The sequence below is a fragment of the Fulmarus glacialis genome, unplaced genomic scaffold (assembly GCF_000690835.1).
Source record: "Fulmarus glacialis isolate BGI_N327 unplaced genomic scaffold, ASM69083v1 scaffold34466, whole genome shotgun sequence".
Taxonomy (NCBI): domain Eukaryota; kingdom Metazoa; phylum Chordata; class Aves; order Procellariiformes; family Procellariidae; genus Fulmarus; species Fulmarus glacialis.
In genome coordinates this window covers 19498-34616 of record NW_009221332.1, presented here as the reverse complement: position 1 = coordinate 34616, position 15119 = coordinate 19498, and the positions used below count along the sequence as shown (strand labels likewise).

The window sequence follows — 15119 nt, the reverse complement described above, 5'->3', positions numbered from 1 at the left end:
TGGGGTTTTTTTGTAGCTGTCACGCGAGCTTTTTAGTGTGTATTTCAGGCATAAAAATGAGCAAATGGTAGCAGCCCATATTGTGGATGGGCTGCTTGCTAGGAAAGGGACTTCAAAATTACTTTGGGGGCTGATGAGCCCCTTTTTCTGTCTGTATCAGGCCAATCAGGGAAACAATTCTATGACCTCTCTCTCTCTCTCCTGTTGCTCGTGATGTCCCTCTGTTTCTCCTGATTTCAGTTTTCATGTGGTTTATTTAAGTATTCCATTTAATGCAAATATACTAAGCGGTTCCTGTATAGTCAAGGAATTAGCAATGTTCTTGTACTCCTTTGACATTTTAACTATTGCTTTACTAACTTCTACTTGAACTGCCATTCCTGTTGGTCCCATTTTTAAGACCTTTAGAATTTTAGAAATGATAGATCAAAGAAATGCTTTCACTGCATTCTGTAAAATTTGCGCATCTTGGGCTTGCTTTAGCTTTTCATGATTAGAAAACATAATTTATTAATGTAGATAGCAGAGTTTGTATCCAAGCACTTAATCCAAAGTACTGGTTTGTAACGTTTGTGTGCTTTAGAGATTCACTGTTTGCAAATAGTTAAATCTCTTTTCACTTTTCAAACTAAAATCCTTGTGTCTCCTTTAGACATCCCATTGTGAAGTTCTAGCCATCAATTTAAATTCTGCTTGGTAAAAATGGACCTATTAATTTTCCCCTGCTGTTGTCTTTGTCATTCGCTTCAGATGAGGAGGTTGACTGTACTATCTGGCACATAAACTTTGCTTTGGGCCTTTCTCTAAATGTTTGTGTTTGATGTGTGTCCAAATCTTGCAGATTCTTTCTTTGAGACCTTTGTTAGATATGGCCTATTATAACCATTACCACAGTTAAAAAGTTCTTACTTTGCATCTTAATTTCAGTAATTCCTTTTTCTTGGCCAATGCAATGTTATCTAGTCATTTAGAATATTCTGCAAGATCATTTTCCTGCTTTGTAAAATCAAACTGTATTTATGTATCTGATTTCTCTTTCTTTCTATCCAAACCTTATTTGTCTTTGCCTTTAAACTTTTCATGGCTTAAGTGCATTCTAGTATCATCCTTCATCCCAAGATATCTATTCCTTCTGTTAATTGGTTCATCAAACCAGCACACATTGGCCAGCTGTTAGTTTTCTTTCTGTAAAGTTCCTGCATTCCTTATAAACATCTTTTTAGAAAATAATTTTTCTCCTCCAAATCCCTCCTTAAAGTCTTTTTGCTGTGATGTCTAAATAAAATCTAGACAAGACTTATCTCCTGGTGTGCTAAGAATTCTGCCTGTCGAGCTGACCAGTGTCAGATGTTCAAAAAAAAGGACTGGAGGGTAACTGTTCACTGTATTTTAGCTGATCTTCAGTAACTGTCTATGATTGTGCCCTTAGCCTGTGGCAATGCAAAGTAATTTGAGTTAGCATAGTCTTCTTTCATTGACTGCAAACTGCAGCTTTTTATAGTTAAATATTTATTAACGCTTAAAACCCTTTTCTTGTACTAAAACTGTGCCCTCTTTCATTGAGAGCTAATGTAACGTGAATTGCCTTGCATTTACTGTGGGCTGAGAGTGTGCGCATGGACAGTTACCTGGCAGTTATCTAGCATAACAGTAACCGTACAGTTCACAGCAGACTGCCCATAATTCAGAAGGCACAAGGTGAAATACTTGTAAGTGGGAGAGGGACTGAGAATTACACAAAATTCAGAAACATAATTTCACCTTGATTTTCACTTCCAGTCTGTTAGATTCTAGGATCTTGTGTGCTTTTAATTTCTCTACTGTGGTGAAGTATATGCTCCACTGACCATATATTATTCTTGATGTTTTTTCAAATAGAAAATAGGAGGCATCTGAGGACATGTTTTCCAATATGACAGCAGCATTTTCTTCCTGAAAATTCATCAACCTTTCAGCGTGCTATTGTGTTCTTCACTCCTTATTCTTTCCTTCCTGGGAAGGAGAGTTTGAGAGAGATTGTAACTTGTGAGCTTGTCTTTATGGACTTACATAAGCATGTCATAGTATTTTAGAGGGATAGTGTAAATGCTATCTATCTATCTATCTATTTATTTATTTTTATTGTAATCGTGTGTAGGTTTTTGGGTATAGTCGAAGAAATACAGTGCGTGAAATTTGGAGGTGGGGTTAAGGTTCCTTTAAGAGCTTGTCAAATAAAAATAAAGAAAATATGTATTTATTTTTCCCAAAAGAGTAATCTCACTGTTGTGTTTTCCAAGCTGCACTTAAAGCTAATATGTGAAGAGTAAAAATAAGAGTTAATAATGATACGGTTTAGGCAGTATGCGGTATTTTATTCTTAAAAGTGTTTCAACAGAGGCTCTCTTCTGGTAGTTATTTTTCAGAGAAAAAAGTGAAGTAGCTGTTATGTAGACTGCATGAGTTTTTAACAAAATTGTTACCGACTTTGGGTTTTATCTTAGTAAATGTATTTGTTCTTCCTATTTTTTATGAAACTATATATTCTACGTTTAGTATTATGAAAAACTGTACTACAAACATTAGTGTTAATAGCTTAGTATTTTAGTCCTTCACAAATTAATGCCTGTGGTAACTGGATGATTTTAGGCCTGTTCTTACAAACAAGGCTTTACTGATGTGCAAGGAACAGTAATATGTGGCAAAAACTCCACATTAACCAAGGTAAGCAGTATAAATGGGGTGTAGGAATCCCCCGTTAGACTAAAAATCTCCAAGAGAAAATCTCTAGAGCCTACAAATTAAAGACCTCCAATATCATTTTAAAATAAAGCCTTTTATGTAGCAGGAGAGCATTTTTTCAGCTGATAATCAAATGACACTATTATGCAGGCTTACTAGATTTGCAAATTTACAAGTTTTTACAAGTCAGTTGGGTCCCTTCCTCAGGAAATCAGTTTAAGTTTTTTTTTCCTGTATTGACTCAAAGAGCCTGGTTGTCCTTAAATCCTTCTGAATATATTTGCCTTATAATTTGACGGCATTGAGTCAACACCCTTATAGGAACTGTAATGCAATAAAAAGAGAAACTGTTCAATATAGTTTCCAGTTACCTTAGGATCAGATTTGGAGAAACTGGAATGTACACAATAAAACCTGTGCAAGACTTGAGTTCCATGTTGTTTTGGAAGCAACCAGTGCTTTTCAACATAAAGTACCATTTGAAAGCTTTGCTCTGCTTCCAATGGTTGTAAAATGATAAAAATGAAAATGCATGTGACTCTTGAAATATGCATTTTACTGTTTTTAATTTTCTGAACCATACCTTTGTGGAATTGAAAACTTAATATACAAGTAACTAAGCATCAATGTTTTTACTCAGTTCATTTTTTATTATAGTGAATATTTTTGCTCTGCCATGTTCTGCAATAAAATTCTTTATAACTCATTTACATTTTTTACTTAGAAAAAATATGTAGATTCAGATGTGCTTGGTGAACTCTATTTTGTAAAAGTCTTTAGATTACACTGGAATCTCCAATATGCATCATGCTTGCAAACAGAATGTGCAAAATTTAGTTCTATCTCAGGTTTTTGTATGTGGTTAGCAGTAAAGTTGTTACAAATTTCTTGTGTGTATCCAGAAATAAATTTGTCCTTTATTTCAGATATGAATTTGTTGCATTTGACCATATAATTTTAATTGTGGTTTCATTTTAGTTTTGCAAATAAAATTAATCTGACGTAATTAGTTATTTTTATTTTGGCAAATGATTATAAAAAGAAACAAATTTCTATTTGCATATATCTGTAAAGGAAAAGATTACATCTGACGTGTTTCCAATGAATAATTTCTAAGACAGGTAACTAAATGGGCTCCATTGTACTAATTTTTCCTTTTTTCAACTTGTTTTTAGTTGACTTGGAGCATATGCGCACAGTGAAAGTTGACAAACACCAACGATTTTGTCAGGAAAACAATTTCAGTAGCCATTTCGTGTCGGCCAAGACAGGAGATTCTGTAAGTAAGAAAAGTAAAATCCTTGTAGATGTTTGTGTTTTGTTGTTTTTTTTTTTTTTTAAGAAAGCCATTATTCTGGGATATGATGTAGCAGTTTCATTATACTTCACGTATCTTTGTATAAGTGTATATGTTCTTTATTAATTACAGTGGCTTCTCATCTGATTTGCAGTTTGCGGTATAGATTTTAATACGGAAATGATCTAGCTTACACATCAGCGTAAGAACTGAGACCAGCTGGATCTCTGTTTACTGTCAGCCTGTAGTTAAATGTATTCCTTCAATCCAGGTGGAGTCCCATATATAGACCATCAATATAGAAACTTTCAACAGTTGATAATGTCACAAGACCCTGTTGTGACACAGTTTTTAATATGGGTCTCGTGCCATGAGAGACACTCCCTCTGCAGGTCCATTGAAATTTGAACATTCTGGTATTTGTAATGCTTTGCAGAGCACATTTTTGAACAATCTTTTGACTCTGAGCTAACTGGGTTATTTGTTTTAGTTGGAAGCCTGTGGAAGAAAAGGTTCTTTGTCAGTTGACTGTATCAGTCAAATTAAATCACACTGTATTGTTTTGCTTGATTACTGTCACGTGCCTAATGACTTTGTCATTCCCATAAAGCAGTCCTGTATCTATCTCCTATTTATGACAATATAATTTACTTTATTTTTATGTGATTGAACGGTAAGACCATGTTCAGTTATATGGAAGTATAATTCTGTAACACAAAGGGAATCACTTGTTTAAGATCTTTGATGAAACTTCAACATTGGACTGCCTAATTCTATAATAGTTATTCTGTAAAGTCTTACAATACTGCTGTTACAAATGCAGTGAATCCTGATTCTCCTTATAGTTTGTGTTAAATCTTTGGCATAATTTTTTGTTTAAAGTGTGAAAATTCAAGCTTTTTATGCTAGAAACACAACAAAAGTTTTGTAATACTTCAGTCAATGAAGTGTGCATCTGATAAAATGTATTCCTTTCTCAAGGAGACAACCTTTTTGTGGGATTTGGTAATAGGAAGAAAAAGCAGTTCTTTTTATAAGGTTGATATATTTAACATTACAAATTATGACGGAATCTTTATTACATCTTTTTAATTGATTCATGAATTATGAATTACAGCAGCATCACACTATATGTAGTGATTGTACTTTTTTTTAACTTACTGTTTAAAAACAAAAGTAAATCTGAACCTACCTAGAAAGCATTAACCAGAAATCTCTGGTTTAAATATCTACTAACAAAAGAAGGTATGAGGTATAGTTTACAGTAGTTCATTTTTAGTTTCAATATAGATTTGAATTAACTCTTTCACTGTTACCGCACTCTGGCCTTTGAAAATCTGTTTGGATATGTATTTGAAATACATTTGAAAATGTATTTGGGTAGTTCTGCAGGAAAGACAGGGTGTTTACCTTAGACAGTGATTTAAGAAGAGGCCATCTATTGCTACTGTGGATATAGACTAGAGGAGTCTTAAATACTCAGTTAAGATAAATGAAGTGATTTGTTTTGTTTACCTCAGATCTTTCCAACAGACTTGTTTGCAAAAGATAATTTTATGTACATAGAAAAGCCCAGAAGTCTCAGGGGAGAAAAACTCTCATGAAAGATTTAGTATAGCCAACTGTCGTACTGTCCATCAAATTGCATAACTAAAGCACTGAACTCGTGCCTGATGTTTTGTGCACAAAGCATCCTCATGGCAGGTGATCTAGCTCAGTGTACCTGAGAGCCTGGTGTGGGTTAAAGTAGGTCTCTGGAAAAGGTAAGCCTGTTCAGGATTTCCTTTTTTGCTGTGTGGATGCTAGTAGAATAGACCAGCACTAGACCAAGTAGTTAGAGAAAGAGAAATTATTTTGGAAGCTACTGTGGCTTGTTGGTTGTGCCACTAATTCATTACTAGTTTCCGTGTCAGGTGTAAGAAGAGATTGTGTAAATGGTATTTTTTTTAATTTTCATTGAAAATTACTAAAAGCACTTACATAGGCCTTACCTTTTGGGGGTGGCAGCTGCATGATGAAAAGCAATGTTTGTTAGTAGTTTAGATTGTGAGCTCAGTCAAATAACCATGTAGATAAAATATAATGTGTAGCTTGACAATACAGTGTTCAGCAGCAGTGCAGGCTTATGCTGCTCCTCTTTAACATCTGTTGTGTTGTTTAATCCCATTTAAAATGCAGCTGCCTAAATAGTAAGATTGGTGGACAGGATTGAGATGAAGTAAAGGTATTTAAGGTAGCATTGCCACCCCATGTTATCTGTCAAACCAGGTCCAAAGTCTAACTCTGCTAGGCTGGTGCGTGCTGTACACCATCTTGCTTTTTCCTAGATAACTTTTGTTCAGTATAGCACTCATAATGTTTTGCAAGACTCTTTGGAACAAATGTATCATTGCTAATGTTTTTTAAACGTGTGCAGTAGAGATTTTGGTGATGTTGATGCACAGTTCTGTTGTTCTCCATTTCAGAAACCTACAGTTCTATTGCACAATACACTGGTAATATATTTTTGTGCTAAACATTAGTGAATACCCTTATTCATATTTTATAGCACTGAGAGTAGTATTTGAGAGGTGGGTTGTGTAAAAGCTTGTTTAAACTTGGGTCTCTGGAGGCAGAGTAGAAGTGTTGCTTAACAATCCAGCATACTGTTCATTCCTTGTACCATTGTTGAGTTATTTTCTCCAATTTTTAAACAAAATTGAACGTACCAGATGAGGTTATTTTCAGATCTGTTTTGCACAGGTCATAATTTTGTAGATCTCGTTGTTTACAGTTCAAGAATGGTTTGATATATTTGAAAGAACCTCAAGGATGTCTGCTTTTAATCATTTAAATGCAATTTAATTTTTTTCCATAGGTCTTCCTGTGTTTTCAGAGAATTGCTGCTGACATACTTGGCATCAAATTAAACAAAGCAGAATTGGAACAATCACAGGTGATTTTCCACAAATACATGGTTCTTAGTATTTTATTTAGCATTGAAAAAATAATCTCATTGCAAATTAATAACTGTCCTTTAAAGCAAGCTGCATCTGTTGTTCTGAAGACAATTATTTACTTTCACAACAGCTTTTTAAAAATATAATAATTCTTTATTTATCCATCATGATAAACTTGCTGAAACAAGAAAATATATGTTCAAAAAATAAGGAAAAAACTTCAGTTTGAGAGCTGTTTGTTTAAAAATAGTACTTAAAATTGTTTAGGAAATTAAAACCTCTATATGTATGCATATACAGGTATCATGGAAGACTCTCTTATATATACATTAATTACTGTACATTGATGTCAGATACAGTTTTTATGATAATTGAATTCTTTTTTAATTCTTTACATATTTAAAAACAAATTTAATTTTAGAACACTACAAATTTAAGTGGTAGAAGGCATAAGCTTCTGTGAGTGGAAATGTTCTAAATCAATCTTCATTGTAGTCATACAGGAAAAAATATTATTTGTCAGTCACAGATTCAGGAATTAACTGTGTCAAATCTGTGTTTGGTTAATCTCAGGTTTTAGTTTTCATTGTGTGCCTGTATAATACAGGACAAGAATACTTTCCTCACTAGTGACTGTCTGCCTCAGGGAAGGAATATTGACTTTGTAGTCACTATTTCCCATTTTATGCTGATGTGCAGATGAGAAATGAATCCCGTTCTGGTTCAGCATACCCATTCTCAACAGCAGGCAGACCTGTGGAATCATGCGTTTGGGTAGCTATTATGGCTCCCCCTTAAAGGAGCTGCATAGTTTCTGCCCTTCATTTTGTGTTTTGTTCTTTACATTATGAGTGTTATCTTGGGGATTTTCTGCCATTTCCTCTGCAGTAAAAAAGGGCTGAGAGAGAGGAGAATGTTTCCCAGCAATAAGTGGGAAGGTCATTAAGAAGGTTCTCTTATATTGGTTAGCAGTGAGTTAGGGATGTGAATATAGTGATTTCACTGTGAACGCATGGCAAAACCCTGCTGCATGTCTTGCTCTGAACTGTAGCAGAGCTTTGTTGCAGTTCATGCTGTTCAGTAATTGATGTATGCAAAATAGCTCTAATGAGAACATTGTTTTATGACCTTATGAATTAGTGGGGAAAAGATGTTTTCACTGTTTTTAAAAATTTGAACTATAACTATGTTAATTAAAATGTAAGCACTTGCTAAATTGCATTTTCCAGAGTTGGAAGTCACTTATTTTTTTATCAGTGAAAGTTAGGAGATCAAAAATTGTTCAAATAAGCAATCAAGCAAGAGGTTTTCTAATATAACCCCTTTTCCCTTACCACCTCCTTCTTCGTAGTTCCTGCTTCTAAAAATAATTTTCCTTCCAGGAAGGCTGTGTGCATAGGTTTAAACCAAAAAGATTTTATACAAATCCAGTTTCAGAAACGCCGAAAACAAAGATTATACTACTGAGACAACCCTTACTATATAATGACATTTGAGATTACAGTACGTTTATATTAAATTTACTTACTGAACCAAAATGTAGCTGTTCTAGTGGTGTAATATCCTGGAACTGCTAGTTACTACCAACATTAAACAAGTACCACAAAATAAGTCAACAAGTTTATTTAAAAGAAAGGCAAAACATTTCTTATGTACAGCTTGGTCTCCTGCTTTTTGAAATATACAATAAATATGTAATTTCTGAGTGTTTTGCCACAGCAGTGTTTACAATCTGTGTTGAAGTGGTTAACTAGAAAACTGTATTGTAAACAGTAAAATGGTAAAATATACTTACAGTGCTTACCTGTAAGCAAACAAGCTAACAAGCAAAGCTTAAGGAGCTTCGAAAAGCTGTAATTTATAGAGAAATATTGTCTTTTCAATGATCTTTTACTACTAAGGCACCATCCATCTGTTGTTCTGAGTTCTATGATTATTTGCATATAAATAATTCAGCACCGAAAGAGTTCTTTAATTTTTCTTTAGTTGTTTAGCTAGCACTGTAACATCAGTCTTAGACCTCTCTGTGCTGTGTGGTGGTGTGTTTTGGTAACTCAGGTCTAAGCTTGTAGATAGGTATGCAAATACCTTAAATTAAAAAGAGAATATGAGAAATGGGATTATACAGAAAATTGTGGCTTTCTAAAGAAAGTGTCTATTTTTAGGTTGTTATTAAAGTAAGAACCTCTATATAGCCCTGACTCAAGAGTACATAGCTTTCTGTGTCAAATTGGTATCGGCTTTAAGTAGGCTTCTTCCTACCTTAGTACTGTAATTTCAGTTTTTAATTTTGTTGAGCAGATGATTGGAGTATGCAATATGTGGATTAGACAAAGTTGGTATTACGCAAATTGCAGTAGCAATAGCCTATAAATAATTAATATGCATAAATTAAATACTCACTGTGGCCCACACATTACTGTTCATGTGAATCCAAGCTATAATGATTAAAAAAAAGGTAAAAAAAACCCTGAAAAACTGAGAACAACAACAAAAAACCAACAACAAAAGTAGAAGCAAAGCTGGTAAATGGAGTTGGACAGAAAAGAAACTTTGTTGTCACTGTTCAGGTATCGCAATATAGCAGAAGTCACTATGTGGTGCTACACTGTGCACGTAGCTAAAGAGTGAGAGCTGGAAAGCAGCTGCCTGACTTTGCAAGGTTCTGCTAATCAAGCGTAGTTTCAATCTGTGCTGAACAAGCAATAGTTCTTTGTTACCAGTAAAATGTTTGCTTCCTTTCAGAGTGCTATTTTGAGTGGGCTGTCCAAATTTAAGTCAGTGAGAAACCGGTGGGAATTGTATTGGAGCGTCTGTCTGTTAGCTGTATCTTAAGGTTCATTGTTGTGTGGAACCAAATAACTTGGTCACTTCTTAAGATAGGAAAGGTGAAGTCATAAGGAAAACTTCAACCTTCCTATTCTCAGGGAGATGAATAGAAGGACATTTTTTGAGAGAAATTTATTAGTCTGCAGTGGAAAAGATTAATTGAAGTAATGTGTTGATGCTGTTTCCCAAAAGCATGGAGCTGGTCTCTTGGCTGGAAGGAGGTGGTGTTAGATGATGTTGCCATTGCTAGGTTTCTGGTTTACCACAGACTTTTTGCATGCCATATACAGTTCATTAGTGTGGTGGTGGTTTTTTTTGGGTGTTCTGTTTTGGTGGTTTGTTTTGTTTTGTTTTGTTTTGTGGTTTTTTTTTGTGTTTTGGTTTGGTTTTTTGTTTGTTTGTTTTTTCCCCATTGGTAAAATGGGCACAGGGCTTCCTGAAATTGTGGAACAGTTATGTGAATGTGTTCCTTAAAGTTTTTAGGCATTTAATACTCTAGCTATTGGACTATAAAAGTAGATAGGTAGATAGGTAAATAGATGGATGCTAGATAAATGCTATAAAGAAACAAATAAAAAGATACAATAGTATTTTTAGTATACAATAGTGTAAAATAGTAAGTGGGGCTCATCCTTAAATCAGTAAGTATGCAAGTGTTGACTTAGGTTTAATTTTTAAACAAAGAGTAAAATACATTTTAGTTTTTACAAATGTGCACTATTTACACGCTGGATTGTATCTTTGAATTTTCCGTATTTTGTGTAATGTGAGGTTTCCTCATTTTGAAAAATGAGAAGGTTGTTACTTGAATATGTTTGTCAGAGGACATCAGATGTCTTCATTCAATCTAGGTGGTAACAAAGTATAAGATGAAATACTGAGTTTGTGTAAAATGCCAACAGTGAAATGCTATATGTGAATTATGTTTTATTATGCATTTCTTCATTATTGCTGATTGTCCAATATTGAGAATACTCTTTAAAAATTATTTCTTGCATTTTTTATTTTATGCCTGAAGATCATATTTCTTGTGTTTAAAATCAATTATAATTGTCACAGTCACTAGGAAGATCTTAGAAGTGACTCACAGTTGGTTAGAAATAAGTAATAGGAATCCCAAACACATATTTTAACTTGTGTGAATTTGTGGGGCTTGACTCATGACATTTGAGCTTGGATGACTGGCAGAACTGCAGAAGCTCTTGTGAAAAGTGGATGGGGTTCTTGGTCCCCTTCAAATTAGCAGGAAAACTTCTGTTAACTGCAGGAACAAGCCTTAGAAATTGAATTACTTGCCATGCATTGTTTCAGAAAACAGCTGCAGCAGTTTGAGATATTAATGCAACCCAAGCTATTTGTTACTGCCTTTTTGCTGGAATTTATCACTCCCACAGCAGAATCAGAAAATGGAAGGTGATCATGTGCCTTGGCCACATCAGGGTGAAGTTGAGCAGCTTAGCTTAAACTGCTGCTGAAAGTTGTTTTTAAGTGAAGCTGCCAGACTTTGTGCTGAAGTGGATGAGGTGCAAGTACACGCTGTATTCCACCAGCTCTCCTTTGGCAGCAGTGATCTCCAGCAGAGGAATAGGACAGACATTTGGGGGTGGTAAGTTTTTAAGCTATCTCAGCTAGAGCTACTAAACCTTGTCTGTTAACATGCTGAGATGACTGCTAATCAAACCTTTATTTGGTCAAAACTGTGGTGGAACAAAGAACTAGATTACTCTTTATGCGTGACTGGAAAGTAGAGCATGTTTTTGAAGTGAAACGGTTCCAAAGTAAGAAAATTGCAGATTCTGACTTATTTTCAGTCCTCAAAATACTCTCCCTTTTAAATCGCAGGGGTCTGATGAAATTTGAGGAAATAGCTCCTTTACTAATCAAATGTTTTTCTTTCTATATTTTTTACTTTCAACCATAGTGTAAAAACTGCATGGGGTACAGCTTTGTTTCTTGGCATAGGCAAGAGCTAGCATTTTTGTAAGTGATGTGTAGTTTTCTCTTTAACTAAATGCCAGTTCACAAACGAGGGTGTGTGTGTCAGCTTTGTACAATAAAATGTTTGGCAGGTAAGTCAGATCTGGCATTCAGAGCACCTGCACCAAGAAAGGTTATTTCTCATTATTGACAGTGGTTTGAACCATGGCAATGATATGCCTGACACAGAAACTGATACAAAGAAGCCCAAGTTTTTAATTACGATGAAATTAATAAAAGAAATGTTGCAATGGTATTTTTTTACTCTTATTTGGATGAAATTCCTTTAGAAAATCCAAGTCATTTATGATAGTCAGTTTCTTGCTACAACATGCCTAAGCGTAGGTCACTAACCTGCCTGTGTTTACAGGATGGGATTTAGACCAATGTTTTGAGGAACAATTAATTGCCTACTCTTTGCAACACTTCCCCACCACCACCCCCTCAGCTCTAGTCAAAAGATTGGTATGAAGAAACTAGGTCCTGTGAGGTCAGATAACACTGTTTAATGCTAAAACTGCTACTACCACCTTACATGGGATTTGGCAACCTTTCCCTTGATAACATCAGGCCAGGAGTCCGGTAAATCATGAGTGTTGTCCACTAGATAAGATAATATGAATGTGATCAATTAAACTCAAGAAGAGTACATCAGCAGCTAGTAAATCCAAATCCCTTACCAGCCAATTCAATTATTGTTGCTTGTTTGACATATAGGTTTTATTTACAGAGGTAATCTTTAACATATACTGTTTATATATTCATATAATCCAGTTTATATATTGTTTCCTTTAAAATAATAGTATTTATTCATTTATCTATTCATTTTAACCTTGAAAATATGTTGTATAAAAGTTGAAGTATTTAGGGAAAAATTATTAAACTGATTTAGGGTATCTTTCATAGCAGACCTACCTCCTCTGTTACTTCTTTGCTGAAATTGTTCTATGAATTTTTCTCCCCTTTGGATGAACACTGAATTAATAGTGAGAAAACTTTCAACAGTTTTGTTTATCTTTAAGGGGAAAAATGAGAACCTTTTATTTTTATATGAAGTAAAGAAAAATCAAAGCTTTGGAGCACTTAGATGTGAGGCTGTTAATTTATGTCACTGTTTTTGATTGTATGTTTAGTTATAATGCGATAGTTATGTGATGGAAAAGATGTATGTGTACATCTAATGCACTTGTTGATAGGAAGCTGACTAATGTAATACTTAAGTACCCTAGACTTAAAGGAATAGGCCATTGTCATCTTTTCTTCCACTGACTTGCCTTCCTTTTTATTCTCTCACTTCTCTTGCTTTAATACACTTTCATTGATTGCATGTATGAATATTTCACTTTGGTGCTTTGAAAGGGCATGTCCTTGAAGAAGCTTGAGAAGCAGCCCTGATGCCGATAGTGACGCTTTCAGCTAGACATGTTGCTCTTGTATCAGCATGAGGCCTGAAAAGAAATGCACTTTCATTTTGCTTCTGCATAGTCTTTTTATGTCATTCATTCATTCTTTTCAACTACTGATCAATCTCTCCATTCTTTTTCTTTCTCTTTTCTTTTTACATTCTTCTCCTTGCCCTCTATCCATTATGTTGATACATGATTAACAGCATGTTGTCAGGGCAGAGCTAGTGAAATATCCTGAAGAAGATAACCAACGTCACAACACTTCCAACTGCCAGAGCAAAGTCTGCTCAATGCAGTAGTTCAGGTATTGATGGAAAACTTGGGGTTTTTTTTCAAGCTGCATTGCTTTTACATGAAGTAACAACTGTTACAGTAAATTCTATTGGAAAAATATATTTTGTATCTGTAAGCACTTGTAATAATTAACATATTAATTTGGAATTCTGTGTACAATTATATGGTGTTTCTAATAACCAGATAGTTCACAGAAACCTTGAAATACTTCGTGTTACTGTATTAGGAAGGTCTTTCAGTGCTGTATATTCAAAATGTTACATAGCTGCCTCAGATGGAAATGGACACAAAATTGCAATCTCATTTCCTTCTCCTCATATAGGAGAGACCAACAGTCTTATCAAGTGCTTTGTAAATAGAATGGGTAATATCTGTTGGATCTGTATTAGAAAATAAATATTTATGGTATGCAGAGGTTGTTCTTATGTTAATTTAGTCTTTAGTTAGTCTGCCTATCAAAGCTTTTTTGAAATACGGTTGTATTTGAAATTTGCTTTGAATTCTCTCCATATTTTCCTGTGAAGTGCTTGGAGTAAAGACGGAAAGACAAACTTACATAAAATTTCCAATTACAATTTAGGCAGTTATTCTTAAAGAATGCATAGTCTTTGTAAACAAATACTGTTTTATTATTTCCATAAAAAATAGTTTTCATGGAAGTAAAACTGTATTCATTGCTTTTGCAAAAAAATCATGTTCCATTTGTAGTTGTGAAAACCTACCAAGGCACTTCCTTCTGCTTAGTATGGTTAAACTGGTATTTAGAATGAGAATTAGCACCTGGTAAGACTTTCTGTAAGGTAATGAAAAAAACCCTAAACAGTGTCTGTTTTGCCTAATTTTTTCCCTTCATATTTCATAGTAAAATACCTGTTGAATGTTTTGCCAGCATGAAGATTATATTTTCTGATTGTTACTGTGTTTTCTTTTATGACAGAGGGTGGTGAAGGCAGATATTGTCAACTACAGTCAAGAGCCTGTGACAAGAACCGTTAATCCTCCTAGAAGCTCAATGTGTGCAGTTCAATGACCATGCTATTCTTCTCTGTTCTGATACCTTTGGAGGTCCTCCTACCTTGACACAGGCTCTGGGATTACCAGGAACTTTGTTTTAACAGTGACCATTACAACAATGCAATTAGAGGTTTCAAAAACATGTTGCACCATTGTATGTTGAGAAGCAGCAGGCAGTTTTTTGACTGGCTGAAATTCAAACATGAGACCACACACTTTGAAAAATTAAGTTCTATATTCTTTTAAATTATATTTAAATAAAGTGGTATAACTGTGTTTATATGTTTCCTCCTATCTATTTGACTGATGCTGGAATACCAATGGATGAAGAAGTCCTGCATTCAAAATACTTTTAAAGACATCACCATGGAAGGGTATTTTGCCAAAGCATTTTAAATTTTTTTTCTCTTTTTTCTCCTGTGATCTGAACTAACACTCAGCAAAATGTAACTTGGAAAAGCTACTGCTGGAATAATTTTAAGCACGTAATATATTTTATCTAGGGATAATTTGGAAAGTATTCCATTAATGTATATACATAGTACAAAATGTATAAATCGTATCCAGTAAGAAATAGTGCCTGAAATAAAGCTGTAATATAAAAATAGTTATTTTTCTGAAGTCTCAAGTTGTCTCCATGGA

At 34.4% G+C, this 15119-nt stretch overlaps 1 protein-coding gene across 1 annotated transcript in view; it reads left to right on the top strand.

The window, feature by feature from the left end:
- RAB28 (RAB28, member RAS oncogene family) overlaps positions 1 to 14833 on the top strand; it is a 61981-nt gene extending 47148 nt beyond the window's left edge. The window contains exons 5-7 of the mRNA XM_009581075.1: positions 3897 to 4000; positions 6876 to 6953; positions 14401 to 14833. Coding sequence (XP_009579370.1) covers positions 3897 to 4000; positions 6876 to 6953; positions 14401 to 14493 — 275 coding nt within the window. The 3' untranslated portion in view covers positions 14494 to 14833. The remainder of the gene's footprint in view (positions 1 to 3896; positions 4001 to 6875; positions 6954 to 14400) is intronic.
- The last annotated feature ends 286 nt before the right edge of the window (positions 14834 to 15119 follow it).